The sequence below is a fragment of the Jaculus jaculus genome, chromosome 6 (assembly GCF_020740685.1).
Source record: "Jaculus jaculus isolate mJacJac1 chromosome 6, mJacJac1.mat.Y.cur, whole genome shotgun sequence".
Taxonomy (NCBI): domain Eukaryota; kingdom Metazoa; phylum Chordata; class Mammalia; order Rodentia; family Dipodidae; genus Jaculus; species Jaculus jaculus.
In genome coordinates, this window is record NC_059107.1 from 3,759,131 (window position 1) to 3,787,053 (window position 27,923).

General features: G+C 57.1%; 1 protein-coding gene across 4 annotated transcripts; it reads right to left on the bottom strand.

Moving 5' to 3' along the window:
• Positions 1-165: 165 nt before the first annotated feature.
• Septin8 (septin 8) lies at positions 166-26,759 on the bottom strand. Of its 4 annotated transcripts, none has more exons than XM_045151626.1 (10): positions 26,707-26,759; positions 14,775-14,895; positions 13,289-13,484; positions 12,859-13,039; positions 11,880-12,041; positions 11,304-11,400; positions 10,798-10,966; positions 10,571-10,703; positions 10,271-10,461; positions 166-1,453 (listed from the first exon to the last, which is right to left on the bottom strand). In XM_045151626.1, the coding sequence occupies exons 1-10, from the start codon at positions 26,734-26,736 to the stop codon at positions 1,288-1,290; spliced, it is 1,446 nt and encodes a 481-aa protein (XP_045007561.1). In that variant the 5' UTR covers positions 26,737-26,759; the 3' UTR covers positions 166-1,287. The 4 variants fall into 4 exon arrangements, with proteins under 4 accessions (XP_045007561.1, XP_045007564.1, XP_045007563.1 ...); XM_045151629.1 differs by lacking the exon at positions 26,707-26,759 and adding an exon at positions 14,981-15,156 and having other exon boundaries at positions 12,859-13,045; XM_045151628.1 differs by lacking the exon at positions 166-1,453 and adding an exon at positions 6,788-7,455 and having other exon boundaries at positions 12,859-13,045; positions 26,707-26,748.
• Between the last annotated feature and the right edge of the window lie 1,164 nt (positions 26,760-27,923).

The following is a 27,923-nucleotide window of genomic DNA, read 5'->3' on the forward strand; positions in this document are numbered from 1 at the left end:
GTGTCACGGCCTCCTGACTCGGCTTGGCTCGAGTTGCCACATGGCCCAGGACGGGGCTGCTTTCTCCTCCAGAAGCCTCTCTGGGGCCCGCCGCCAAGGACAGCCTGCTCTCCTCCAACATGGATGCCCGGCCCCATGGGTAAGGAAACAAGAGCTACTATGGCATGATGTACGGCTTTGGCCTCTTTATTTTCTTTTTACAGTCGATTCCACACGTGAGAAGGCTTCAGCAAGCATGCTGGCTCTGGCTGTGCACTTCAGGACCTCAGCAAACGCGAGGCGTTGGCAGAGGCCCCCCGAGACTCAGCTGTGCCTCTGGAACGCGGCTCGCTCGCAACCAAAACACGGCCACGCTCACGTCCTTCCCATGCGCCACGGCAAGGTGGCCCGCGAGGCTCACGACACACACAAGTGAAAAAGAATGTATCTTAAAGCTCACACCGTTCACCAGACTCTCATTTCTAAAGAACAGTGAGTGAAGGACAACGTTGTTTTAGACGGCACTATATTATGTGAATTTCTCTTTTTTAAATACACACTGCAAAAATATTGAACTTTCCATTCTATGAATATTATACATAAATATCTGGTCTGCTTCTGTTACACTTTACACACATTCACTTAGCTGTCTCAATTCACCTACACACGATCCTTATTGAGGCATTAGATATTGATCTGGCACTTACAAAAATATCAGACATTAGTTGGAGTTGGTTTTAGTCAGGGGAAGGATGGTCGTCCTTCAGGATATGATTCTGTTAGTAAGGCAAACTTATGTAGTGTGGAAATGTTGCGGCAGTTTGGTTGGTTATGAAGCATGAAGAGCTAATTGCTAAGGGCAGTTTCACCATGGAAAGTGGTCTCCGTTGGCAAAAGCCGCTATTCCTCCCCAGGTCAAGCAGATACTAGTGACGTTTCTGTTCCCCTCATCTTGACTAGCATCTTCCCATTTCTCAGAACTAAAACATGGTCGTCTAAGCGCTTTTAGCTGGTCACGACCATGTCACAAAGCACCCGGCGCCTTTTCTCCTCGGGGTTGAGGTTCAGGTCGGCTTTAGACTGAGCCCCGAGACTGGTGGGACGATGGATGGGAATGAGGAGGGTTGGAGCACATCGGATGCTCCCTGATGGAAATCGAAACCATCTGTACTCTGGGCCATTGATATGGGAAAACTAGCGTGTGTGTGCATGTGGGGAGGAGGGGGCGTCTGTTCTAACATCAACACCCACGGCTTCCAGGTCCACGCCCTGATGGTCCTGAGTTGGCCCATGAGGGGAGCTGCCGCCTCAGAGGAATCCTTCCCTCCACGTCGCGTCCCTGACCAGGCAGCTGCAGCACTGGATGGCGGGCCACCAGCTGCTGCAGTTCAAAGGCTCCACACTGGCTTTGGTCATCATCACCTTAGAGTTGGAGAGGCTCATGGCTGACTGCTGGACGCCTATATCTGATCTGCTAAAGAAAGCACAGGTACACATCAACTTGACCTTCTAGCTGACAAGCTCTGCCCCTGAAAGGGTTACCCGTGGTCCTTTCTGGTTCCAGGACATGCACTGGGCTTGGAAACTGCAGCAAGACTGTCTACAGGATTGACTTTCCCTGTTTGGCTATGCTCTGGGGACCCTAGTGTGGGATGCATGTCCCTTCCTGGGACCTTCCTCTGATGGTGAGAAATGATACGGCATCTTGGGAGGCCAAGATGAGTAGTGGTGGAGTGCTCAGGAGGGCACAACCTTGAGCTCAGTATTGAGGGCTCCGATGTCCAGGCCCTCACTGCTTATGAGTATAGTGCCGGGCACTGGACGGGGAAGGGGTTCTGTCGGCAGCCGTCAGGACAGGATGGAATGGGTGGTTCAACCACTGGCAACTTTCCTTAAGCTGAAGATGGAGGTCCCTAGGATGGTGGAGTTAGTGCTCTGAGGTCGGGTGATTGGCCTCTGATGAGGAGGCCGCCCATTCCCCTGCTGCAGGACACCTTACTCCATCCCCTGGGGCCCAGAAGCCAGCCTGAGGTTTTTCTTCCCTTCCTCAGCTAAGTGCAGGCCCTCCTGGGGTTCTCACCGACCACTTCTCACTGTTCTGCCTGCCTGAGCTGGCCAGGTCCCTCCAGAGTCCCAGGCCTGTCCCAAACACAGGCTGCAGTCCTAGCCACCCTGCTGACCCTCCAAAAATGCGGGGGGAGGGTATCTCTGGACCCAAGTGCCCTGATGCAGCCATGACTTCCATCTTTCCTTCCTGGAGGTTTGTATCAAAGCATGCTGCTTGCTTAAAGCACATTTTCCTTGTTCCTCTGAATCCCCATAGTTCCTTCATCTAGGGAATGCCATGTTGATGATGAATGGACACCCCAGCGAGGCTTGTGGAGGGGACACACAGTCGTCCCAGGCTGCTGGGATAGATGGCTAAGCAGGGTCTGGGAACCCCAAGAGGAGGATTACTTGCATAGCCACGGAGAAGCCAGCTGCCTCCCTGAAGCCTTGATACTGTAGGGCCATTCTCTGAGCAGCGGAGCCCAGCTGACAAAGACGCCAGCTGGGGGCTGTGCAAGCTCCCGTGTTGGGCCTTGAATGACTAGGCCACACATTTCGAGGTGGCTTATGAAGCTCTTCCTATGAAAAGCTCTTTTGTGACTGCGCTGGGTTGGGGGGAGCCATGGTCTCTTACCAGGTGCACAGTGTGCATACGATCAGGGTACACACACCTTTTTATTCGGATACATTTACTTGTTGGGGGCTGTGATGGCTTGATTCAGGTGTCCCCCATAAACTTAGGTGTTCTGCATGCTAGGTTCCCAGCTGAAGGAGATTTGGGAATTAATGCCTCCTGGACGCAGTGTATTGTTGGAGGTGGGCTTACGGGTTTTATAGCCAGTTTCCCCATGCCAGTGTTTGGCACATCCTCCTGTTGCTATGGTCCATCCAATGTTGGCCAGGGGGTGATGTCCACCCTCTGCTCATGTCGTCATTTTTCCCTGCCATCACGGAGCTTCCCTTTGAGCCTGTAAGCCAAAATAAACCTCTTTTTCCCGCAAGCTGCTCTTGGCCAGGTGATTTCTACAGGAGTGTGGACCTGACTGCACCAGGGACTTTCATTGTTTTTTTTGCAGACCTTCCCTGTACAGCCCGGGCTGCCCTCAAACTCACAATCTTCCTGCCTGCCTTCCTGAGTGCTAGGGTTACATGTGTCCATCACTGCACTTGGCTTGCTAGAGTTTTGTAAAAATACACATTAACTGCTTTTTAAAAAAAAAAAAACAGTTGGGGGCTGGAGAGATGGCTTAGTGGTTAAGCACTTGCCTGTGAAGCTTGAGGACCCCGGTTCAAGGCTTAATTCCCCAGGACCCACATAAGCCAGATGCACAAGGGGGGGAGAGCATGCATCTGGAGTTCATTTGCAGTGGCTGGAGGCCCTGGTGTGCCCATTTTGTATCTATCTGCCTCTTTCTCTGTCTGTCAAATAAATAAATATATATATCTTTAAAAAAAAAAACAGTTGATCATGTTGCCTTTTATTTTTATTGACAACTTTTTTCTCTTGAGATAGGGTCTCACACTAGCTCAGGCTGACCTGGAATTCACTATGTAGTCTCAGGGTGGCCTCGAACTCACGGCTATTCTCCTACCTCTGCCTCCTGAGTGCTGGGATTAAAGGCGCGCGCCACCACGCCCAGTGTTAGCTGCTTTTAACACCATCTGAACCTTAATTTGCACATATGGGTCTCTGCATTTAGACTTTCTAGAGTCCGGCGTACTTGGACCCCTCTTACCTGGGTTCTATCAGTTGCCCTCCTCCAGGGGGCTGAGTAAATGAGAGTGAGGAGCTGGGAGCCGCTCAGCAGACGCCCCCAGCAGGCGGGAAGCCCTGCCAGCGCCTGCTTCCCAGGCAGAACTTGGGCTACCGCCCTCAACACCCCTTCTCTCCGGCATGTGTGGGCGCGGTGGGGGTGGAGTGGGGGGCGGACCTCGAGAGCTGGCGCTCGCTCAGGCTCCCGGTGGCGAAACATCTCCGCCTGCCAGCACTTCCCGTGCCTACAAAACCACGTGAGGGCCACCAGGCCACCCTTCAACATCAACCACGTTTCCCCGCTTCTTTGGTGATTCCACTGCGGTGCCAAGAAGCAGCCCGAACTCAGGAACCAAGGACGCAGCTAACCAGCGTCCAAACCCCAAGTCTCCCGAGGTGGTGGTGAGCCCCTGCGCTGCGCCCATGAGGTGGGGAGAGTAACAGTAGCTAATCGTGGGATTGCGATGAGGATTAGAGGAGTTAATGAATGTAATTAGAGGGACTGAGAACACGCAAGGGTTAGCTGTCTCATGCCATACCTCCTTGATAAGGGCCTACAGGCCTGGAGGGCACAGTGGACCCTTGCCAGTTACCCAGGAACTCCTCATAAGCCCAGGAGCATCTTCCCTCCAGCCCACACACCTTCACAGGTGCCTGCAGGTAGGAGCCACTGTAAAAACGCAAATCCTGCAGAGGCAGCCCACCCTCCCCAAAGGTCCCAGCTAAGACAAGCCACAGCCGTGGAGGCTCGGGAAACTGTGTTGAATCAAAAACGCCACTGCCCAAAAATGACACCATAAAAACTCAAAATAAATGCAAAAATTTAATGGAAAAAAAAAAGTACAAAGTGAATGGAAAGGAACAAAAACAGTCAATGAATGGAGGAGGAAATGAATTAACAAGTGCGGTGGTTTTAGACAAGCATGTTAACGTAACAGATGAGCGAGCTGCCCTCCACCTCTACCCAGAATCAACCCCGCAGAACGGCAGCCTGCCCACGCACGAACGCACGCAGGGCCAGTGTGCCAGACACAGGGCACCTGGACTTGCGTCACCCGTAACGAAGACCACGCGTCCTGCTTTATGGCTATGGATACAAATGCACCCCCCCCCCAACACACACACCCTGGTGGCTGGGGATGGACTCAGTCTCCACACACGCTAAGCAAGCACTCTGCTGCTAACCCACATGCTGGTGCTTGTTAATCTTGAGACAGGGTTTTCCAAAGTTACCCAGGTGGGTTTTCACCTCAAGCTACGAGCAGGCCTTGAACTTGCAATCCTAGCTGCCTCAGCCTCCCACGTAGCTGAGATTACAGGCCTGCACCACCAGGCCCGACAACCTGGCCTAATTATTAACAACGTCATCGTTCCCTCTCAAGTCCAGGTTTGGACAATAAGTGACACGGTGATTCTACCACATGCCATTGACTCAGGAAAGACCTAACAGCGAATGTCATCGTGAGTCCATGGAACAGACCTGAACGAGGGCTAACCCCTGCTCCTGGAGCCACACCCCGGGCGGGGCAGCTTGTGAAATAACCACAACTTTCCCCCTCTCCTCGAATGCCAAGGATGAATTCAATCTCGGATCAAGATGTCAAAACACAGCAGGGAGAAGCTTGCTGCTATTGATGGGACCTGTGTGGGCACCTTAGACCCCGGAAGATGCAAGTCTTCCAGAGACTCTGGCAAGTCTTGGGCCACAGTGGCCTTCCAGTATGCCCAGGGTGTGGCTGGCAAGCTGCGGAGGAGGGAGTGGTAGAATCTTCCCTCCCCAGAGTCCCCAGGTTCGCCTCCGGCTAGCCATCCACACGTCTTACACGGCCAGCAACCCTGCTAGGTCATGGGGCCTCGCGTCAGAAGCACGTCACTGGGAGAGGCTGCTCTGGGGCCATGCTTTGGCCCAAGTGAACAGAACACATTTTCAGGTGTGTAACTATCTTAACGGAAGCCACTGGCCCACAGTCCTCACCGGTCTGACCACTGACCCACTGGGTGTCAGTTGTCATGACCAGAGGTGGGCAGTGCAGCTTCATCTTCAGGGCCTTACTTCCAGGAGCCCATCCCAATTTTATATCCACATTCATTGTCTCAAAATAGTCTTCCTACTTTAAACAATTCAAGCTTCCAGCTTTACAAGCACCAGGATTCACCCTGGCCAAGGCAAACGGCTTGGAGCATCTTCTTGAAACACCAGTAAACCCTGCCCTACTCCTGGCTTGTGGAGCCTCTCACGGGGAAAGGCTGCCTCTTGTGGAGGGCGGTGGCGGGGGGGGGCTTGGGGCGTCCCTCCATGTCACTCTGAATGGACCGTCATCTCAAATGGGGAAGGGCCAGCCTGAAAGCCAATGAATCAGGCAGAACCAGGGAGAGGTGATGGAAGGAGAGATAGAGCATGCCCAGCCCAACTCCCCAGGCTCCCAGCAAGGCTGAGAGCTCCAGGGGAGCCATGAGTCCTCTGGGGAGCACAGTACCACAGCAACACCAAGGGCATTGTCACCCACTCCCCACTTTCTACCCTGCTGCTCCCACTTGTTTACACACCATGGGGAGCACAGCAGCCTCCATGCAGTCAGTACTTTCCTAAAGTGTCCCTGGAGGGTTAGTACCTCTTGGCTGCTAATTTTTTTTTTTCTCTCTCTCTCTCTCTCAAATTGTCCTGATACATCAGGCACCTTCATTTCCTTGCCCTGTGACTTCGCCAGGACAGAAGAAACAACGACCTTGATGCGCCAGCCTTTTTCCCACTGAGCGCTCTGGCTGATGGGCCTGATTCACAGTCAAACACTTCACACACGCACACACACACACACACACACACACGCACACACACACGCACACACACACACACACGTACAAGCGCACTTGGTCCCTGTTCACAGGCAGCACCTCTGGGGCAGGGGCAGTGGCTTTGGGCTGCTGTTCCATTTACACTCACAGTAAAAACGTTTAGATGCGGTCTTGTTCGTGGTCCGCTTTCACTGCTGAAGAAATCCCAAACACTGTCATTACAGGAAGTTTATTACCCGCCTCTCCCTGCATATTATAGGGATACTTTATTACATAAAAAAAGGTTTAGAGATACTTTTTAGTTTTTTAAAATCAGGGAATCTGTGTTACTTATGAAAATAACGGGAGAGGGTATTATTTATGTGTACGCTGGTGCCAAAATAAAAGCTTAGAAGTCTTTCAAAGCTATTATTTAAATTAAGTTCTAGGTTAGAAAAATTAAAACGAAGGGGGACCAGGCAAATTTTTACGTATCTACCAGACCAAAGGCCGCACCTAGGGCACCGCGTGAGTCGCCATCTTGACGCTGAGCAATTAGGCCCAGCCTCACCAGCCGGGCCTTCGCTAGCGCGGCACATCAGTGCTCCGTCAAGGAATAGTGACACTGTAAATGGAAGACCAGCCACTGGCTCTGAAAGAAATAAGCCTTGTCAGTTTGGGATTCCAGCACCCACGGCTTTGATGCATTTGCATAGAGAAGGGGTGGCCCGGGGCCAGGCAGGGGAGGGACGGGACAAGGCTGTAAACACTGGAGTGTGTACCGGCTCCCGGTCCATCCTCACACCATGTTATGAGAGAAGGGTCACAAGGTGTAACTCAAGCAACTTAACACATGAAAGTCTAAAGTCCGCTCCTGACATGTGAGTCTGTGCGTGCGTTAACTGAAAAATAAAAATAAAACAAACAAAATAAAAACAGACACATTAAAAGATACACAGAGCAACTTAAACAGAAGCAAAAGACAGCAAGATGGACACGGGAGAGGGCAGTCAGTTGGGCATTTGTGACGAGCAAAGCAGGGACCTCGCTTCAGTTTGTGGCGTCCCCAGGCTGAGAGTCAAGATCTGATTGGAAAGTAATTTCGCAAAAACGGATTAAAATTTGAAGAGCGAGTACAACCAACCACAGCCATTCAACTAAATGGCCATGAGAGGTTCTCATCCCCAAGTGCATTCCCACCCACCCTATGCCCTCAGATAAGGCAGGAGGGAGGGGAGCCCTGGGCCTCTGGCCTATCCACTTCAGCTGACGAGCCACCCTGCGCGGAGCTCTCTCTCCTGGGGCCAGACTGACCGGGGCTTTCTGGCACATCCAGCTAAAAGAAAGGGCCTGTCTTCAGACACAGGCCTGGGGAGTGCCAGCCCAAGAGGCCAGACACTGGACAAGCCTGCACTGAGGAGTGCTGTCTCTTGCGGTGGGAGCTTCAACCACTGGCTCTGGGGCTGCTTGCTTGCTTGCTTCCTTCCTTCCTTCCTTCTTTCTTTTCTATCTTTAGTTCTTCTTTCTTTTTTTCCTTATATTTTATTTATTTACTTGAGAGAGAGAAAGTGGCAGAGAGAGAGAATAGGCACATCAGGTCCTCCAGCCAGTGCAAATTAACTCCAGATGCATGTGCTACCTTGTGCATCTGGCTAAGGTTGGTTCTGAGGAATTGAACCAAGGTTCTTTAGCTTTGCAGGCAAATACCTTAACCACTAAGCCACCTCTCCAGCCCCATTCTCTCTCTCTCTCTCTCTCTCTCTCTCTCTTTGTTCTCAGACAAGTTCTCACTTTGTAACCCAGACTAGCCTAGTAACTTAGTATGTGGCCCAAGATGGCTGTCCTGCCTCTGCTTCTCGAGCGCTAGGATTGTAAATCTGTGCTACCACACCTGGCTGGCACTGTGCTTCTCCATAGCTCCTTTCCTAGGACCTAGGACCCTGTTTACCTTTCCATTAACAAGACAGCAGGGAGCAGGGCCAAGTCACTTTGGGTGCAAAGCCCTCTGTACCCCCACACCCCTTGGGAGGAACCACTTTTCTAAGCTGCCAAATTGAAACCTGCACCGGTGGCACCCCAGCCTTGATGCTCATCAAGCCGAGAGCCAGATACGAGACCAGGGCTGGAAGGGACATTTTCATGGCAGAGGGAAGCTCCCTGGGGACAAGCAGTTGGGGTGGGCTGCCAAGCGTCAGGAGAGAGAAGACCATGAAAAGCAGGAGCGTCTGTCCCAAGGCAAAGGACAGGGCCAGGGGATGGCAAGCAGCATCCACCCTCTATGAATGTTTCGTCTCTCTAGGGAAAAGTCTCTCTCTCTCTCTCTCTCTCTCTCTCTCTCTCTTTTTTCCAGGTAGGGTCTCACTGTAGCCCAGGCTGACCTGGAATTCACTACGTAGTTTCAGGATGGCCTCAAACTCACAGTGATCCTCCTACCTCTGCCTCCCGAGTACCAGGATTAAAGGTGTGTGCCACCACGCCTGGTCCGAGAAGTTTCTTTTCCTAAGACTGTGCCTTTCCCCCGATGGATGAGCTTGTGGATGAGCCTGTGCAGTGGACGTGATGGGGCAGAGCGGTAGGCGGTGTGTACAAGTGCACGTGTACGCCCTCAGGTGCCTGTGCACTGGGGGAGGTGACACATCCCGGGGCCATGGGTAGCCAGGCACTGCATGGTCTAGACAACGGCTACCAAGGAAGCAAGGCACACAGGCCCCAAACTCCTGAGAAAACAGGAGTCCAGGAGCGAGGGTGAAGATGGATACACCTGCTTGCTTCCTGGGTTGGCAAGACGGGGATGGTGCCAGATTCAGGCCAGGAGCGGGGAGAGCTGGGACGGAGGAGTTCTCCATGCATGGTGTGCCAAGGGCCTCAATGAGGTGAGGTGGGTGAGGGAGGGCCACGGGAGGTACGGGAGCCACACGGTGTGGGCAAGGGCGAGGGGAAATGCAAACAGGACAGGGGATGTAAGTCAGGGGAAGGAATTTGCCTAGCATATGCAGGGCCATCAGTTGAATCTCTAGTACCCGCAAAAAGAAAAGACAAAACCAAAGACCACCCCCCCAAAAGAAAACTTCAAAGAAAGTACCAAGAAAAAGGAACCCAGAGCTGGCCAGTAAGTTGACAGCACCGAGAGGCTATTAGCCATGTTCTTTCTCCCTCACCTACCAGGAGGTGGGGGGGGGGTGTTGGTACTGCAGTCCCTGCTGCTGTGGGCCACCCCTGCCACCCAATACAGGCCCCACACGCCCTGCCTCAGAAGCGGAGGACAGGCCAAGGCTGGCCAAGCAGAAGCATAGGAGCTTTTGGAGTTTGACCAGAAAGGTGACAGTCCCAGGTCCTGTCCCCCTCCTCGACTGAGAGACTTGCTCCAGCCCCCAAGGGCCCTGCCTCCTTCAGCACTGTGACAGTGGACAGGCCCCAGCTGCTGAGGGCGCTGCAGGAGAAGAAGTGAGGGAGGGAGGAAGAGAGAGAGGGAGGGAGGGAGGGAGGGAGGGAGGGAGGGAGAAGGGAGAGGGAGGGCGCAGGGCTGGATAAAGAGTAAAACCCAAGAGCACCAGTGCAGGCGCGAGGACGGGACGGTGGACAGCGGAGGTGGACAGCGGAGGTGGACAGCGGAGGTGGACAGCGGAGGGAAACGAGGGCCAAGCGCCAGGGAGCGAGCGAGCGCGCGCGGTGGGCACGGGCAGGGGAAGCAAAGCCACAGGAGGAGCCGCCACCTACTTCTTCTTGTCCTTGTCCTTCCTCAGGGGCTGCTGTGAGGTGGCGTGCAGGGCCTGAGACTGCAGCGCCTCCATGGCCGCCTTCCTGCAGTTGAACGCGTTGGTTTCTTCCTCCAGCTCCCGGCGCTTCTCCTCCACCCTGCGCTTCTCCTCCTGGTGAATCCGCTTCAGGTGCTCAAACTTCTCGTGGAGCTGCGGGGGACGGGGAGCTGCTCGGGCACGCGCAGGAGCGGCACCGGGCCCCTCCCGCGCCAGCCCGCATCCCTTGCTTGCCTCTCTGAAGCCCAGGCCTGGCACACACCTCCCTTTCCTTCTCCTTCAACTCCAGCTCCGTCTCCTTCACTTTGTTCACAAACATCTGCCTCATCTCTTCCTCCTTCCTCTGCAGCTCGCTCAGGAACTCCTTCCGCTTGGCTTCGTATGTCTCCTGGAGGCTGTGGGGGGGCAGAGAGAGGCCCAAGGAGGGAGCGTGGGACAGTGGCGTGGGTGCCGGGCGGCGGGTGTTGGGGCGCTGACTCGGGCTGTCACCTGAAGGGCTGGCTGTCCCCGTCGCTGTCCTGGAAGCCCATCTCCTCCAGCTTGCAGCGGCGGTACAGCTCATAGTGCCGGCTGTGCGTCTGCTCCCGCAGGTCCTCCATGTTCACCCGGATCAGCATCTCCCGCAGCTTCACGAAGTCACAGTGGTTCTCGTTCTCCACTGGAAGCGCGGGGGCACGGGAGGCGTCAGGCGGGCACGCCGGCGGCCAGAGGAACGGCCAGCAGAGGTCAAGGGCCTTGGGTGGCTCCCCACGGAGAGGAAGGCACACAGATGGGCAGGTGGGCAGTGGGACAGTGGTCCAGGGCCTGGGGTGACCACAGAGTGAGGCGGGCACTCAGAAGGCCCAGGGGACAGTGGCCAAGTGCCTCAAGCAGTTCCCCGGAGTGAAATGGGCTGGGGGGGTGGGGGCAGCAGGGCAGTGGGTAGACGCCTCAGCTGGCAGGACGGGGCAGGGGAGTTGAGGCCACGGCTGGGGGCGCACTGCCCGCACACTCACCCTGCACCACACCCCAAGGGTACTGCCGCGCTCGGACCAGCTTGTTGCCCACCTTCACCTCCTCCGTGCTGCCCACCACAGCAAAGGGCAGGTGTGCCTGCAAAGAGGCCCGGGTGTTTGTGAGTGCAGAGTGGACACGGGTGAATGGAGGGGCTGCTCAGGGCTCACGTCCCGTCTCCTGAAGAGCTGCTCCAGGCCCTCCAAATAGGGCAGGGAGCTGACCTTTGGCCTCCTCCCTGGAGTTCCTGACTCCAGCATGTTCTTCCCAGAGCCAGCAGAACTCCCTGATAAGACCTGCGGGTCTGGCCCCTCTCCCGGTCCTGAACCCTTGCCCTTCTGTGGATTTCGTCTTCACGCTGAGTACAGAACCTGTGACGCTCAAACGCCTGGGGAGCCTCGCTCCAAGCCCTTCTCCCCTGCTCACAGGACATAGGACTGGTGGGCTTCCAGCGCCCACCCCTCTGTCCTAGAGAAGCTAAGGCTGGAGCTGCAGGAACAAGGGTCCCCAGGGGCGATCCTCAGGTCTGTTGGCCCCAAGCTGAGGCCTGGTGCCCTACGGCCGTGGCCCACACTCACGTTCATGACCGCATTGATCTCTGCAACGGCCTCGTCATCCGTGGGAAACTGGTAGATCTGGACCCCGTTGCTGACCAGCTCACCCATGATCTTGATCTTGAACTTGTGTAGCTCACTCTTGGAGATGGTGTCAGCCTTGGCGATGATGGGAATTATGTTCACCTGAGCGGGTCAGGATGGGGAGAGCGGCTTAGCTGGCTATTTTGAGCCAAGGTCCCCACTGGACAAGCACTGGGAGCAGGAAACCTGGAAGCCAGAGCTGCTCCGGTGGACAGGTCCAGTCCCAACCCAGCCACCTATGGCCACTGTAGTGGGCTGTGATAGGAACGACTGGCTGCTCTGATTCGTACAGCCCTTGCTCCTGCCCATCCCACCCTCCGGGCCCAGGTTTGGTCCCTGGGTGGACTCAGAATGCTCTGAATGTCTTAACTGACCCAGGGCATGGAAGAAACGGGAGACAGAGCTCCCCACTATAAGCAGGTACGATGACCCGCCAGCCACACCGATGGCAAAGCCTCCTGGATCCAGGTTATCTCTTCTTCCCAGTGAAAATAACTCCTGAGATGGGGAGGCCACATAGGTGAGGGCACATGTGTTCCAGAACCCCCCAGTTCTTCCCAACACCCCACAAAGCTGCTCTCTCTCTCATCCGCATCCCGCTTTCCCAGTGGACTCAGAAGGGAGCCGCGGGAGCCAAGTCAGGAAGGAAAGGGGAAGGGAAGGGAGGAGCCGAGAACCAGGAGCCAACAGAAAGGGGGCTGAGATGGGTTAGGGACACTCTGGGCCGGCAGGAAACAGCAGTCCTTCTAAGAGGAAAGACCAAGCCAGCAGGGCTCCGCATGACCGGGAAGGGGCACAGCGCCAGACACGGCGTCGGGACTCTGGAGGAAGAATGCGCGCAGTGGACGGTCCAGCCCAGCGGCAGCCGCGCCTCCACGGAGGAAGGGGAAGAGACGAAGGGACGGAGCGGGGAGCCTACCTTGCTATCCAGTTTCTTCATGGTCACCAGATCCAGGGACTTGAGGGAGTGCCCGGTGGGAGAGATGAAGTAAAGGCAGACGTGGATCCTCGTGTCGTGGTAGTCAAAAAGGGAGCGGCGGATCTTCAGCTCCTCCTGCAGATAATTTTCAAACTGCGCGTCGATGTAGTCGACTATGGGCCTGTAACTACAGACAGCTCCATCACACGGGAGGCAGGCACCCGCAAGTCTGTCCCGCCCTGCCTCTCTCCTTCAGGAGCAAGTAGCTTCGCCCTGCCATGGGGGGTGGTGTGACCCCCCTCCCCTGTTTTGTGGAACAACTGGTCTGTGAGTGGCTGGGCCCAGGGTCTCAGCCCGTGAGAGGCTGCTTAGGCCCCCTCAGAACCATGGGGCAGAGGAGGTTGGAGGGGGCACCCTCCCTGCCTCTTGCCTGTCATCCTTATTGATCTGATCCCCGAAGCCCACAGCGTCCACGATGGTCAGCTTCAAGTGCACGTTGCTCTCTTGGAGGTCGTAGGTCTGGGGCCGCAGGCGCACACAGTCCTCGTGGTGACTCGCTTCCTCCGTCTCAAAGGTCGTGTTGAAAAGAGTGTTCATCAGCGTAGACTTGCCGATACCGGTCTCCCCTGGGAAGTGGGGCCGGCAGGGAGAGAAGTAGAAGTCAAATGCTAAAACAAGGGCTGCCCCTGGTTGGTGGCTAGGCCAGGTAGGACTCAGACACCCTCGGTCTCCACATGAAAGAAGGGCAGACCTCCAGTGACATCCCTCACTGTCCCCTACCCCAATGAACTGTTTCTTCTTCAGTGCCCTGTGAAATAATGTGGGGCTGGAGAGATGGCTTAGCGGTTAAGACATTTGCCTGTGAAGCCAAAGGACCCAGGTTTGATTCCCCAGGACCCACGTAAGCCAGATGCACCAGGGGCACATGTGTCTGGAGTTCATTTGCAGTGGCTACAGGCCCTGGCATGCCCATTCTCTCTCTCTCTCCCTCTCTCTCTGCTTGCAAATAAATAAAAAATAAATTTAAAAATGAAATAAAATGTGGGGTTGAGGGGGGATAAGTCAGTCCTAGAGCACTTGCCTAGCATGTGCAAGAGCCTGGTTCCATCCAGCAAGTGAGGGAAGGGAGAAGAAAGAGAGAGAAAAAAATATGTGGAGGAAAGAGCCAAAAGGAACCCTTTGACCTAGGATACAGCTGTGCAAGACAGGTGACTTTTCCCCAAGGATTACAGAAGAGGCAGAGCCAGGCTACGGAGACACCACTAGCTGCGGCCTCAAAGGAAGCCTAGCGGCCTGCTCTGCTCCCCTTCTTGGGCTCAGGGGAGACCGGAAGCCTGCCAAGCCTGCGTCTAAAACCACTAAGTAGCTTGGTCCGGGGACCCCGGGTGGCCTCAGTGCCCTGTAGTCTTAATGGGGGTGGGCAGGGACTCAGCGGGTGCTTGCAGAGGACCTGGGAGAAAGCTGAGTCCTCCTGAGAGTCTCGGGCCTTGAGGCACGTGGGGGCTCCCTAGTGAGGTTGTGTTTGTTCAGATGTGTGCTGGAGATTTACCATGTGACCTGGTGACGAAGGGAAGTCTGGTTTGCCACTGTGTCCTTGTCACACAATAGGACTGAGTGGATTTAAAATAAAATAAAATAAATGAATGGACTAGTGAGGGTAAACCTCAGGGATAAACACCACAGTTCAGACAGCACTTTCAGGGGCCCAGTTGTTTCCTCTTCATGACAACACTGAGTCAGGTCCTGGCTGTCGCCCTGTCCTTGACCCTGAGCGATAAAACTGAACCTGACCCCCTGAGTGAAGCTTTGCCTGGGCAGCCCCCCCACACCTCGATGAAGTAGCAGTGCCCCACATCCCCTAGGTGTCACCCCCTCCTGCTGAGGCAGCCTGGCTGCAGCCAAGCTATGACACTCACCCACACAGAGGATGTTGAAACTGAAGCCCTGTGTGACCGACTTGCTGACCAGCTGGTCAGGGAGGCCGTCGAAGCCCACATGGCCGCCCAGGGAGAGGCTCCGGGGCTCCGGCTCCACGTTCTGCCAAGAGAAGCGAAAGCAGGCAGTGATTCTGGGGAAGGCCATGCCTGCATCGGCCTGGCCCTGACCCTCGGCCCGCGCTTACCGCAGGTGACTCTCAACTTCCTGTCCCCCTCCCAGGGAACGGCCCCTGCAGCCTGTGAGACAGGGTCGCACTCTGTAACCTAGGCTGGCTTGGCTCTTGCTATCCCACCACTCCAGTCCCCCATGCATTGGGATGACAGGGCGTGAAAACAGAAACTCCCGAAGCCCAGACTGGAATACGTTTGTTCCTGTGGACAGGACTGAGGAGGGCAGGGCTGTCATTCAGAGGTGATGCACACAGGGCCTCCTTTCCTAGTCCCTCCCACATGGACTCCATCAGATGCCCGTCCTGGTCAGACTGGACTTGTGGTCATCACGTGCACATTCCACCTCTCGTGGACCAATTGCAGAGAACAAGCAGGGGCCCAGCTCAGGGGCAGGGTTCATGAAGACAGCCTGGAACCGGGGCTTACGGGGGCCTCTGCTTCTCAGCAGTGGTCTCTAGAGACCCTAGGCTTCAGCTCCTGCAGCCCACTTATCCAAATCTACCTCAGACATGGTTGTTTTAGACAGGGGGTTCTGGATGAGAACGTGGGGGTCTGGTCCCATGCGGATGTGGGCAGAAGGGCTCTAAGTAAGTGGGGTCACTGGAGCGGCCTCCAGCACTATCTAGAGGACGACGAGGCCCCAAGCAGAGAGTCAAGGTTGGATTGCGCTTTGTGCAGATGGTTTCTCTGACTTCCCTGGGGAGTGGGGGTAAGATGGAGGCTTCCAAGGGCAGGGTCCCAGGCCCAGAGAGCCCCATGTTGGGTGGAACTGTGGCCCCCCTCCCCAGTGCCTGTGCCCGAACCACCAGCTTGAAAGAACAGGGACGGCAGCAGGCACAGGGCTCAGGGTGCCCGGCCCACAGCCCAAAGTGGCAGAAACAGGCTGCAGGAGGGCAGCGCAGAAGCTCTTTTGCAAAAGCAGACATGGCATGGTGGGCACAGGGACGAGAGTCAAACAGAAGGGCCATGGCTCTTGCCACCCCCAGAGCCCCCTTCAGCACCTGGCACCAGCCCTCTGCGGCCACACCCCATTGCCCTGGCCTGTGCAGCAAACCCACTTGCCCCGATGTTTATGGTTGCTTCCCTTAACCCTGCACCAGTGGAGCCCAGGTGTGCCTAAGAGCAGCCGGGATCTCACACCCCCTTCAAACAAGCCAGGCTTACCCCCGGACCTGTCTTCTCCAGTGATGTGGCAGAGCCTATTCTTACAATGACCCATCCCTATTGCCAGCCCCAGGGCATCATGTCCCAACTCCCCATGCACGCCCAGTTCCTGACAAAGGGGTCACAAAGCAGCTTCCTTCCCTGGTGCCCACACTCAGACCCCCTCACCCAGGTCCCCTAGCCCAGACCCCGAGGCTCAATTCTAGCTCTGCTTATTAATTGTAATTCCCTTTTTCCCCTCATTCTTTGAGGCAGAGTATCATGCAGCCCAGGCTGGCCTTCAACTCCAGAAGATAATGAATGACTTTGACTTTTTGATCCTCCTGCCTCCACTTCCACACTAGGATTATAGTCCACCTACCACACCGGGTTTATTCAGTGCTGAGACCGGAGCCCAGGGCTCCGTGCAGGGCTCTCTGCCTTTTCCACGGGCCCCTGCCCGTCCTCGCCCGGCCTTCTCAGCACTTGCAGACCCGCACGGGTGGTCCTGTTCGCTGGTACTGCGGGTTATCTTTTTATGCGTCTTGGTTCACTGCCTGTTCCGTGCACTTCGGGATCCTAGCCACAGGCCGGAGAGGCCGCGTTTCCCCAGCTTTGCCTGGCTACGCCAGTGCCAGACAACGCCACCCATTTACGTTTCTGGAGGCCATCTTCAACTGTGGGCACATCAGGGGTGCCTGCCCACCTTACACGAGGCTTCATGATTCAGTCTCACGTCCACCTGCCTGTGGCTGCCTGAGGATCAAACGGAGGACGGAACAGTCTGGAGCTTTTTGTCTTCTTAGGCGAGACTGAAAAATCTCTCAAACTGAAGGCATGCTGTGCTTGTGGAGAAGGCTTCGGATTTATTCATGCTTCCCTTCCAAGGGTGACACAACCAGGACGCGATCCAACATCCTGTAGTCTGCAGCCAAAGCCCACCGAGTCAGCCGTGTCTGGAAGCCACACACACGCCACCACAGAGCGCGCTTGCCGAGAACAGCTCAGTCGCTCCCCCACCCGCTCTGGAAGCTAGAAGCACCGAGAACTCACTTTAAGCCCACCCACTCAGGCTCGGCAGCCCTGCCCGCCCTTCCCCCAACACAATGAGGCTCCTTTGAAGAACTGCTGGGGCGACAGGAAGGCCGTCATGCCCCCGTTGTTGCCCAGGCTGTTTTGAGTCACCAGGCAGTACAGACCTCACAGACCTGGGGCAATGTCCCCCGGAGGGGTGTCAATCTATGGGGCAGTTGATGGAGGCAGTGACCTTCTGGTCTCCAGAGACTGGTGTGACCTGGCTTTACTGAGGGATGGCTCTCACCATTGCCAGCCTCCCTGATCACTCATCTGGCATCAGTGACTCGTGACCCAAAGTGCCTCTGCCACTCCAAAGTGCCCCTCAAGTGTTTGCTAACCTGAGCCGTCACAGCTTAGGAGGAGCCAGCAGTCCCGGAAGTGTCCCCTTCAGGTCTCAGCTGCTGACACTCAGACACAAAGTCAGGTCTCCACCTGGCTCCCAGCCCTGCCATTTGGTGACAGCCAATCAGCCAGTCATCACTGAGTCTAGGTAAGTGAGCCATTGGGAGCCTTTGTGACTCCCCTGTCACCGGCAGGGAGGTGAGCCTAAGGCTGAAGCCCTCAGAGGATGGCAGAGCCAAGGAAATCCCAGGACAGACTGGCAGCCCATGACCAACTCGCCTCAGGGGCAGCCGAAGGGACCTCGACCGCCAGCCTGCACAGTGACGTTGCAAGCACAGGGCAGGAGGCAGCGAGACGACCGCGGAGAGTCCCGGGAGGAGAGGCGCGGGAGGCCAAGCGTGGAGCTCGTCGTCACAGCGAAGACTGGGGTACTAAACGGTACCAGCGCCTCGCTGAGGACCACTGTGGGAGCACCTGGCCGAGAGCCACGGCCCCTCCGTCCTCTCGCTTCCTACGTAGCGCTGACCAGGGCCCAGGAGGGACTGGCAAGCAGATCAGGCCCGCGGGCGCAGCCTTCCCATAATGCTGCCTCTGCTACTCTTTTTAAAAAAATATTTTATTTTTATTTTATTTATGAGAGAAAGAGGCAGAAAGAGAGAGAATGGGCACACCTGGGCTGCCAGCCCCTGCAAATGAACTCCAGATGTGTGTGCCACCTTGTACCTCTGGCTTACGTAGGTTCTGCGGAACTGAACCTGGGTCCTTTGGCTTGGTAGGCAAGTGCCTTAACCACTACGCCATCCCTCCAGCCCCTCTGCTACTCTTGTAAGGCTCCTAAGTCGTCACTGTCAGCCACCACACCTCACATCTGTTGCTGGGTGTCAGGCACCGGGGTGGCTGGTAGTGACAAGATAAAGGACACTGCGTCCTTGACCTCAGGGCTCGTTCTGAGCTCCTGTCGCAGACACCAGGGAGGCAGCACAGGCGGACACGAGGAGCGGCGCGGCACGAGCCATGGCCCTGTACAGTGAGTCCCGACAGAGTGCGAGGCCAGGACGCCCGGCTTTGACCTCGCGGCGGCCTCCGAGGCTGACAGAACCGCGAGCTCCGCCGTACGGGCGGGACCGTGGGGTCGTGAAGACCAGCGATGCGCAAGAGGCCACGGTTTTCCAGTCCGGAACGGAAACTGCTGCACTGGGAAGTCCACACTTCTGGTCACGATACTCTGCTGCTGGCTGGGCGGTGGAAGGCAGCTGCCCATGTGGCCAAGTGTGGGGTCCCCCAGGATGAGGCGGGAAATGGTGGGAGACCACAGAGCCCATGCTCAGATGCGGCCCAGGGCGGCATCCTGCGATTCCAGCCAACTGGGAATGCAAATCTGTTGTTGCCAAATCTTCTGATTTAAAAAAATGTTTCAATTAGATTTATTTATTTGACAGAGAGATAGAAAGCCAGACGTGGTGGCGCATGCCTTTAATCCCAGCACTCTAGAGGCAGAGGTAGAAGGATTGCTATGAGTTTGAGGCCACCCTGAGAATACATAGTGAATTCCAGGTCAGCCTGGGTTAGAGTGAGATTCTACCTCAAAAAAACAATTACAAAAAAAGAAAGAAAGAAAGAGCCAGGCATGGTGGCGCATGCCTTCAATCCCATCACTAGGGAGGCAGAGGTAGGAGGATCACTGTGAGTTTGAGGCCACCCTGAGACTACATAGTGAATGCCAGGTCAGCCTGGGCTAGAATGAGACTCTACCTCAAAAAACAAAAAAAAAAAAAAAAAGAAAGAAAGAAAAGAAAAAAGAGAGCGAGAGAGAAAGATAGACAAAGGCAGATAGAAAGAAAGAGAATGGGTGTGCTAGGTCCTCCAGCCACCACAAACCAACTCCAGATGCATGTGCCACTTTGTGCATCTGGCTTATGTGGGTCCTGGGGAACTGAACCTGGCTTCTTAGGCTTCGCATGTGAGCACCTTAACTACTAAGCCGTCTCTCCAGCCCCCGGACCTCCGGATTTTTTTCAAGAGAACAGGACAAGCAGGACGAGGCGGTATGCACACGTCGTCCCAGCACTTGGAAGCTGAGGCGGGAGGATCAGGAATTTGAAGACTGACTGCGCCACACAGTTAGTTCCAGGCCAGAGAGAGCTCACAGCGGGGCTTTGTCTCAGAAACAAATGAGCAGGCCATAGTAGTAACTGCAGGTGGGCAGCTCCTAAAAAGCATGCGCCAAGAGGACAGCAAGTCAGAGGCCAGCCTGGGCTACACTGAGGGCTGTGACACAGTTCAGAGGTAGAGCACTTGCTTAGCATGTGTGAGGCCCTGTGTTCAAGCCCCAGCACTGGAAGAAAAAGAAGAGGAGGGTGGGCGTGGTGGCACACGTCTTTAGTCCCAGCACTCAGGGGGCAGAGGTAGGAGGATCGCCGAGAGTTCGAGGCCACCCTGAGACTCCATAGTGAATTCCAGGTCAGCCTGAGCTAGAGTGAGACCCTACCTCAAAAAAAAAGAAGAGGAGGAGGAGGAGGAGGTGGAGGAGGAGGAAGAGTAGGAGGAGGAGGAACATTACATAACATAAGCCAAGCATGACGGCACATTTCTGTAATTCCAGCACTAGGAGGCAGAGGCAAGAAGATCAGAAACTCAAAGCCATCCTCGGATACTCAGCAACCTTAAGACCGCCCTGGGCTACACAAGGCCCTATCTCATACAAACAAAAGAAGGAGCTGGGGAATGCAGCTCACTTGGTCGAACACTGGCCTAGCATGCATGGTGCCTTAGGTTCAATCCCCCAACGTGGCATAAATCAGGTATGGTAGCACACACCTGTAATCCCCACACTCAGGAGGCTGAGACCAGAAGATCAGGAGTTCAAGGTCATCAGTGCCCAGCACAGTGTTTCGCAGGGTGGTCTAGACCAAAGGCCTGAGGTGTGCGATGCAGTCTGGCAAACACAGCAGGGAAGACGCACACATCTCTGTTTTGGTGGCACGGAGGCCCATGGGACACGGTTCCATGGGGAGGAACCTTTAGGCAAGCAGGTCCTGGAGAGGGGCAGACCCCACTGCCACATCCCCAGCAGTGTGGGGCGTGCACTGGGGGGCTCTAGTCACCTTCAAAGGCCCCCTGGACGCAGAGGAAGGGGTGGCAGCTGTGAGCATCACATACACCAGGAGAAACTCCATGGGGCCAGTATTCCCTCTCTATCCCCAGCAAGCTTTTGGCTCCTGAGCCAAGCCGCAGCTCCTGTCATCATTGCTTTGGCCCATCAGAGACAACAAGCCAGCTAAGGGGCGCAGCCCTCCACGCCTGGCCGGCCAGAACGCAGGGGAGGGCAGTGTTCTCGTGTGTGCAGCCCATCACGCAGCGGTGTGAGGGGGACAGTCCTCTCCTGGCCAGGGGCTGCTCCGCCTGAGCCCTCAGGATCAGCCCGAGATGTCACCCACGAGAAGCTGTCCCTTCTCCCGAGAAGCGAGGTGGCGTGTGGGGAGAAATCACGTCCCACAGCCTGTGCCCACACAAAGGCAGGCTTTTATTCCGGAATTAGGAAATCTGCTCAATGCCCACAGCAGCAGGGCCGGGGCAGCTGTGGGTGAGCGAACACCCCGACCTCGGCTGGCTGTGGAGTAGAAGCAGCCCGGGCAGTGATGCCTGCCCTGCGCTAGGCCAGGGTGGTTCCTGAGCCCCGGACAAGCGGCGGCCCTCCGCGTCCCCTACAAAGTCCTCCAGCGCCTCGGTCTCTGGATGCATTTCTCCCTCGGCTCCACAGCTAACATTCACTGGCCTCTTAGCCCATTGTAGGGTTCAACCCTGTTGGTCACCTCCAGGAGCCCTCGGGTACACCCTGTCAAGCACACAGGAAGTGTACCCCCCTGCCCAGGAGAGTGCCAACACTGGGGAAGACTGTACTGGGTCATCAAGCAATGAATGGACCCAAAAGAACCTTCTCTACCCATGCTCCTGGCACAGCCCACCCGACCCCTGCTTAAGCTGTTACCACCAGCCCAGGCCTTAAATAGCCAGCGCAAAGGCCCCCGGCCAGAGCTGTGCTGGTAAGTGCAACTGTCCTTGAGCCCAAGAGGAATCCTAGGAATTTTCCCAGGAAAGGCTTAGGCTCTGGTCCCAGGATTCCACTGTAAGCAGCTAAACCCAGGTCAGAGGTTACGAGAAATAACTAACAGGATTGTAGATGGGGAGGGGGTGTGGGATGCTGCTGCCCCTGGCCAAGAAGGGAATAACAGAAGTAGGAGGCCCTCCCCAGAGTCCAAAGGACACCTGGGCAACACCTGCAGAAGACTCCAACAGAGATCAGCCTTCCTAGTGCCGCCACAAGGTAATAACGGCCAGTGGGCAGCTGGGCCACTAGCCACTGTCACCCTCCACCCCACCCCAGGGAGACAAGCAATTCCCGAAGCCCCAGTACTTGGTCCCTTGGTTCCCTGTCTCACTAAGTTACTTTCCTTCTACAGCCAGCCTGCAGCTCATTAACCAAAGGTAGTTTGATTCATGCTTTCGGACAAAATTAGGGTTCTGAGAAACCAAAACAAAATAAAACGCAGTCACCACGCCTGTCACCCTCACCCCTTAGACCCGGGACACAGACACAGGTACTGTGCTGCCTGAGACAGAGTTGTCCATCCTGCCCAGCCCAGGAAGTGTCCTCTGGGACGTAGGGGGCAGAGACTCCAAGGGCAGCCACCTCTGTCTGCAGCAAGGAAAGCCAGGCGTGGCTGGCCCTCGCTGGACAGAAGCGTCGTGCAGCAGTCGGCCCTGGCTCCACAGCAAAGGGCACTCCAGCCCGGGCGGGGGGGCGGGGCGGGGGCTGCAGGCAGCAAGATGACACTGCCTTTCTCCTCACCCCAGGATGGTGCCAGCAAGGGCCAAGGAAATGCCCCAGTACCAACGCGCCACCATCAGGGAGGCCTGGGCAGCACAGCTACACATCTGCTGCCCTTTCAGTGCCAGGCAGAGGGTCAGGCTTTCCCTGGACCCACAGGCAGGTTCGGGAAGTAGATGTGGGCCCACACCCCACAGCCTCTCCTGAACCGCAGGCCCCAGTGGCCCATAGCTGGAAGCTCCTCAAGCACGCTGACCACCGTGATAAGGAAGTACTTACTTCCTCTCCTCCTGGTGCTCACCCTCGAAGGTGACTTTTTTGGTGCAAGCTATGGTTCACCTGGAAGTATCTAGAAAGTATGAGTGCTGGAATACCCAGTTTGTCCCAAGGCAACTGGAGCTACTGCTAAGAAACCCCTGTCCGGTCCTCCACTGCCTCTTCCCAAAAAGGCTTCCTCACATGAGCCCTGCGGAAGTCAGCGGCTCCCGTGGAAGTTGTCAAAGAGAGCGCGCCAGCTCTCCGACGAGGGCATCATGACATGACCCTTCTCCTGCCTAACCAGCTCCACAGCTGGCACGCTGGCAAAGGCAGAGTGTGGCGGAACCTGCCTGCAGATCCTGAGACCGAGTAGCAGTGCGGAGGCAGGCAGCCCGGGGAGGCTGCAGGGACACACGGAGGCCGGCCAGCCTCCGGGAGCTTCGCTCCATCAGCCTGCGGCTCGGGCCTGGCTGCAGAGAAAGCGGGTGCAGCCACAGACATCCGTGGCAGCGACTGTCCCAACTCACCTGCCTTAGGGATCAAACCCCAGCTATCTCAAGAGTTCTCAGGTGGTAAAATCTGGGTCTTGGGCCCATCTTTGACTGGCCAGTGACCCGTCTGCTTTTCTCACCTAACCTCAGCCTGCTCACACTAACAAGGTAATGAGCACAAGGCATCCAGTGCCTTCCCTGCCATCCAAAGTTTGGTGGCAAAAGTCCAGGCCCTGGGTTCGCAGCCTCTACCCATCCACGCTCCTCCTTGGCACTGCGGTCAGCCACTTCTTGCCATCTTCTCGGTTCCCTCCTCAGGCAGACCCTGGGATAGCTAATGCCTTCTTGCCAGCCTTGCAGCCCTGCTCCATGCCCTAAGATCCCAGTGGGGTGCGTCCTCCAGTACAGGAAGACACTATCACAGAACCCCCCTCCCGGGGGCGCACTAGAGATGGGCTTTGGTCATGGGGCTCACACGGGACCCCTCTCCACCATCGGGCACTGAGAGCTAACGGACATCTCTCCTGCATCTTGTCATTTGTCTTCAGAAAGGCTCAGCAAGGTCACTGGTCACTTTCACAGGACAGGGAGCGTCCATACCGTGAGAGGAGCTTTGAGCCACACTGGCGGAGGGAGCTATCTACCTCCCACGGCCCTAGCTTCAGCACGGAATAAGCACTCCCTGGGTAGGGTGCTTCTTGGGGAAGTGTCAAGATTACAGGGGTGACAACGGATGTGACAGATGGTGCTGGGGATAAGGAAAACAGGGGGTGACTGGCTGGGAAGAATGCCAAGCGTGAAGCAGGCCTCACGTTTCTTCCCTCTCCCCCGCACATCTTCCATCCTCTCTTTGCCCGGGCCCTGTCGGGTCCCCCTCACCAGGAAGTCTGTCCCTTGCCCCGTGAGAAGCTGACGTGAGAATCCCAGGAGTGGGTCCCCACAGCAGGAAGGAGTGAGGCTCCAAAGAGGGGCTCATCTAGAGTGGACAGGAGTCTCACTGCCCAAGGAGGTCAAGAGACGACAGGACGGCTGCCACACACACATGCATAGCGCAACCATCAACCCAAACCCGGTGGCTGACTAGGGGCCAGTCACGGATCAAGGCTGTTGGGCCCAAGGCACGAACACCATGGGTGGGGGTGGGGAGCCGCTGACAAGACTCCAGCACACACCCAGCTCAAGGCACAACTCTGTATGCTCTTGTTTTTATTTACTTGCAGGGTTGGGGAGCAAACCTAAGGTTTCAAGCTGACTAAGCAGGCCCTCTACCACCGACCTACAGCCCAGCTCCTGGGCGCTCTTCTAAGCGTCAAGCTGGGACAGTCCCCAGATCTTCCATCTGGCCTGACCACCTTTGCTTTGCACCAGCCAGAGGTGGCAGCTGGGCTTGCTGGAGCTCCACCAGACACTGGGGCTGGCGGGACACCTTGAGCATGTCTCTTAACAGGTCACAGACTGCCATGAACCCTCCACAACCTCTTTGAAGAATCAGCATCGTAGTACCTGTTTGATCGCAAGATTAGGAAAGAAGTTATTTTGTCAGGATGACAAGCCACAAGGGGAGAAAGGAGTCCAGGCTTCTAAATTCAGGCCAAACTCCACCCAAGTTCTCCACCCAAATTCAACCCTGTCCAAGTCCTCCCAAGAGGCTGATGACCCAGCGTGGGGAGGGTGTGCAAGGCATCCACCCTCTAGCATAACCCGGCACACCAGGCGAGGCCCCTGAGCTGCAGCATTATACTCATTCCAAAGTCTGTACCCTCTCTGCGCCTCAACCCATCTCGGGGATCATGCCCACACTCCCCACAGAAATGGGCCAAAACCAAACAGAGAGACAAGGTCCTCCCCCAAGCCACGGCTGTCCAGTGTAGGCCTCTGAGCCAACCCTCTGGGGACCAGGGGCCACATATGGCGGAAGGCCCTACACTGAACGCCATGCAACCGGGCACACTCGCTCTGCCGCCTTCTGACACACAGGGCCAACCGAGTCCTTCCCGAGAGCCTGGCACTTCACAAGTGCCCACCAGGCTCCTCTCCCGGAACCCTCCAGCAACCCGTGGGGGACGGGGGCAATATTTTTCGTACAGACGAGAACACCGGGGGTTAAACGGCTTGCCAAGACCAAGCGACTAGCCAACAAGTAGCATCTAGGATTCCCCCCGTCCACTTCTGGTCACTCTACAAAACTCTCATCTGTGCAATATCAACTGTTTAGTACCTCCTGACCTCAGATAAGACCCAGACATAACTTTCTGGTCAGCTGGGCACAAAAAATGCAAACAGACACACAAACACACACAGGTCTTTTGGTCTCTGCACTCAGCAGGTCTATCGGGATTCAGCTCTGCCCTTCCTGCAGAACATAAAATCCAATTTACAGCCACAAGGGTGAAGTGGGTTTCAGACTAAGCCAGCCTCTGCATCTGCTCCCCATGTACCTAAAGTTACTTCATTCAATGACAAACAGCCCCCTCCCCCGAGGGGGAGAAAACACCCCAGTGCACACATTATGAAACCAAGAACTCCTGCTTAGTTATGCATATTTCCAGAAACCAACAAATGTATTTTCAGATTAAAGCGGAAATTTACATATATAAATTCGGATGACAGTATTTATAGCATTAATTACATAAGTCCTGGCTCCCTTATTTAGCCCCAGAACCAATTCGTTATCGGTCACATATTCAGAATTTCCCCCACCTCCCTCCCACAGCCCTGGGGCCTCCTCCCCCTCCTCCCTGCCGTCCCGCTCCTCCCCCTCCTCCCATTTCGACAGACCAGGGCCTCACAGGCTGGCAAGAAGACACAGCTTCGTTCACTGTCACAGCCTAGCCTCCCAGACACACCCAGATCCTGCCCGAGACACCAGGGGAGTGCAGACACAACCCCCCAAAGGCCTCTCCCTCTCCGGGTGAATTTTACAAGATCCTTTAGGAAGTTAGCTATGGCCTGGCTCAGGTCCTGAGGCGCCCCAATAAGGGCCAGCCGGGACTATAGCTCAGAACGCAGACCCCGACTGGGGCCCAAACAAAACCCCCGATGGGTGGGCTCTGGCATCCCCTCGCTCCCTGGGAAAGGCTGCGGCAGGCACGACCCGCTGGGGCCCTGGCCCGTCCCGAGTGGCACCCAGGCCCCAGGCGCGGGGAGGACGGGGTGGCCGGGCTCTGGAGGGAAGACAGGTCGGACCTGCAGGCCCAGGGTCTTGCGGATCGCAGTCTGCAAGTGCCCTGAGCTCACGCAGGGCGCTCCCTCGGTCCCTGGAGCTTGGTCCTCCCAGCCAGCACCCAACCAACGAGCACCTGTGAGGCTTAGGAATCACCCCAACCGTGCAAGAAGCACCCCGGGAGATGAGGGTCGGTGGAGGTGGGTGGGCTGGGGCGTCCCGGGACCTCTTCTCTGACCTGGGGGACCCCCACCCCCTCCATCCGTTTTCACACCTGCCCAGAGGCGAGCGGATCTGGGCTACTGTCCGGCTTAAGGTGCCAACCCCGCCCGGTGCCCGGTGCCCGGCGCGCGGCGCTGCCCCAGACCCCCAGCCCATGCCCGGGCACGGCCGAGCGCGGCCGGCGTGGACGCTGACAGCGCGCGCCCCGCGGCTCACCGACAAGCGTTCCAGCTCCGTGGCCGCCATGGCGAGCTCCGCAGCGGGCCGGCGGGCGGCAGCGAGCGCCGGGGCCGCGACGGGGACGAGCCGGCTGCGGGACGCGCTCCGCCCGGGCGGCTGCGGCTCAATGGAGCCAATATGGCCACTTCCTGGAAACTCCCCTCGGCGGCGGCGGCGGCGGCGGCGGGAGAAGCCTCGGAGCCGCCCCCGCCCGCCCGCCCGCCCGCGCGCCCCGGCCTCCCCGCGCGCCCGCCCGCCCCGGCCACGAGCGCAGCCCGAGCCCCGGCGCGAGCACCGACCGGGGGGCTCGGCGGGCCGGCGGGAGGCGCCCGCTGCGGCCGGGGGCTGCTGGGACTTGTAGTCCGCGAGCTGGCGGCGGGGGGGCGCTTCGGCCATGTCGAGGGGTGCGTGTCCCCGGGAGATGCGGAGGCGCCCCGGGGCCCGGGCGCTGGGAAGCCCGGGAGATGGCGAGGGGTGCCGCGCGCATCCCCGGGGAGCGGGGGAGGCTCCCCTGCCGCCGCCTCCCGCAGATGCACCCCGGCCGAGACGCGGGAGGCCGGTGGCGGCGGTGGGGGTCCCGAAGAGGCTGGCTTTCACCTCGCCCGTCCCGTGCCTTGGGGCCCACCTGATGCGCACGCCCCAGACTAGGGCGGCCACCCCCGGAGCTTGGACCCGGCGGCCCGCCCGGGCCAGGGGCTAGCCTTTGGCTGCCTGGCGCAGTCTTGGGGCGCGGAGGGGGTTGTCGCCCCAGAAAGCGGAGCGCGGGCGTGCGGGCACGCGGCTGGGGAGCTGGAGTCCCGCGCCCGCCGCGCGCAGAGGACCGTGCCCCCGCCGCGCGTGCCAGGGTCGCCGCTCAGCCCGCGCGCAGGTCAGGAAACCTGGCACTCTGCCCACGGAGCTCTGCCTCCGCTTGCCAGCATCTGAGCCCTCTGAAACCGCGGTCGTTGCCGTTTCAGCATTCTCCCTGCACTCCCATTGCTACTACGGTAAAGTTTGCCCCTTACCGCCCCACCGGCCTCGGCCCTCTTATGTCTCCCTCGGTTCACATCCACAACCCTTCTCTCCTGCTGAGGAACGTGTGCTGGCTGGGGGGGTGACTTGGCACACCCCACGCTGTGGCGTGCCTTCCCTGCCCCTCCATGGCTGTGGTACCTTCACCCTCTCACCAGACAGACCTTAGCTTGTGTCACCCAGAGGAAACAGCGTCCTAACCC

Excerpts from the sequence above, each read along its gene's own strand:
- Septin8 (XM_045151626.1), bottom strand. The coding sequence starts at position 26,736 with ATGGCGGCCACGGAGCTGGAACGCTTGTCG. Across the intron at positions 10,967-11,303 it reads CCCTTGGGGTGTGGTGCAGG|TGGAGAACGAGAACCACTGT; the intron begins GTGAGTGTGCGG and ends CCGCGCTTCCAG. Across the intron at positions 1,454-10,270 it reads AAGGACAAGGACAAGAAGAA|CAGATCAGATATAGGCGTCC; the intron begins GTAGGTGGCGGC and ends TGCTTTCTTTAG.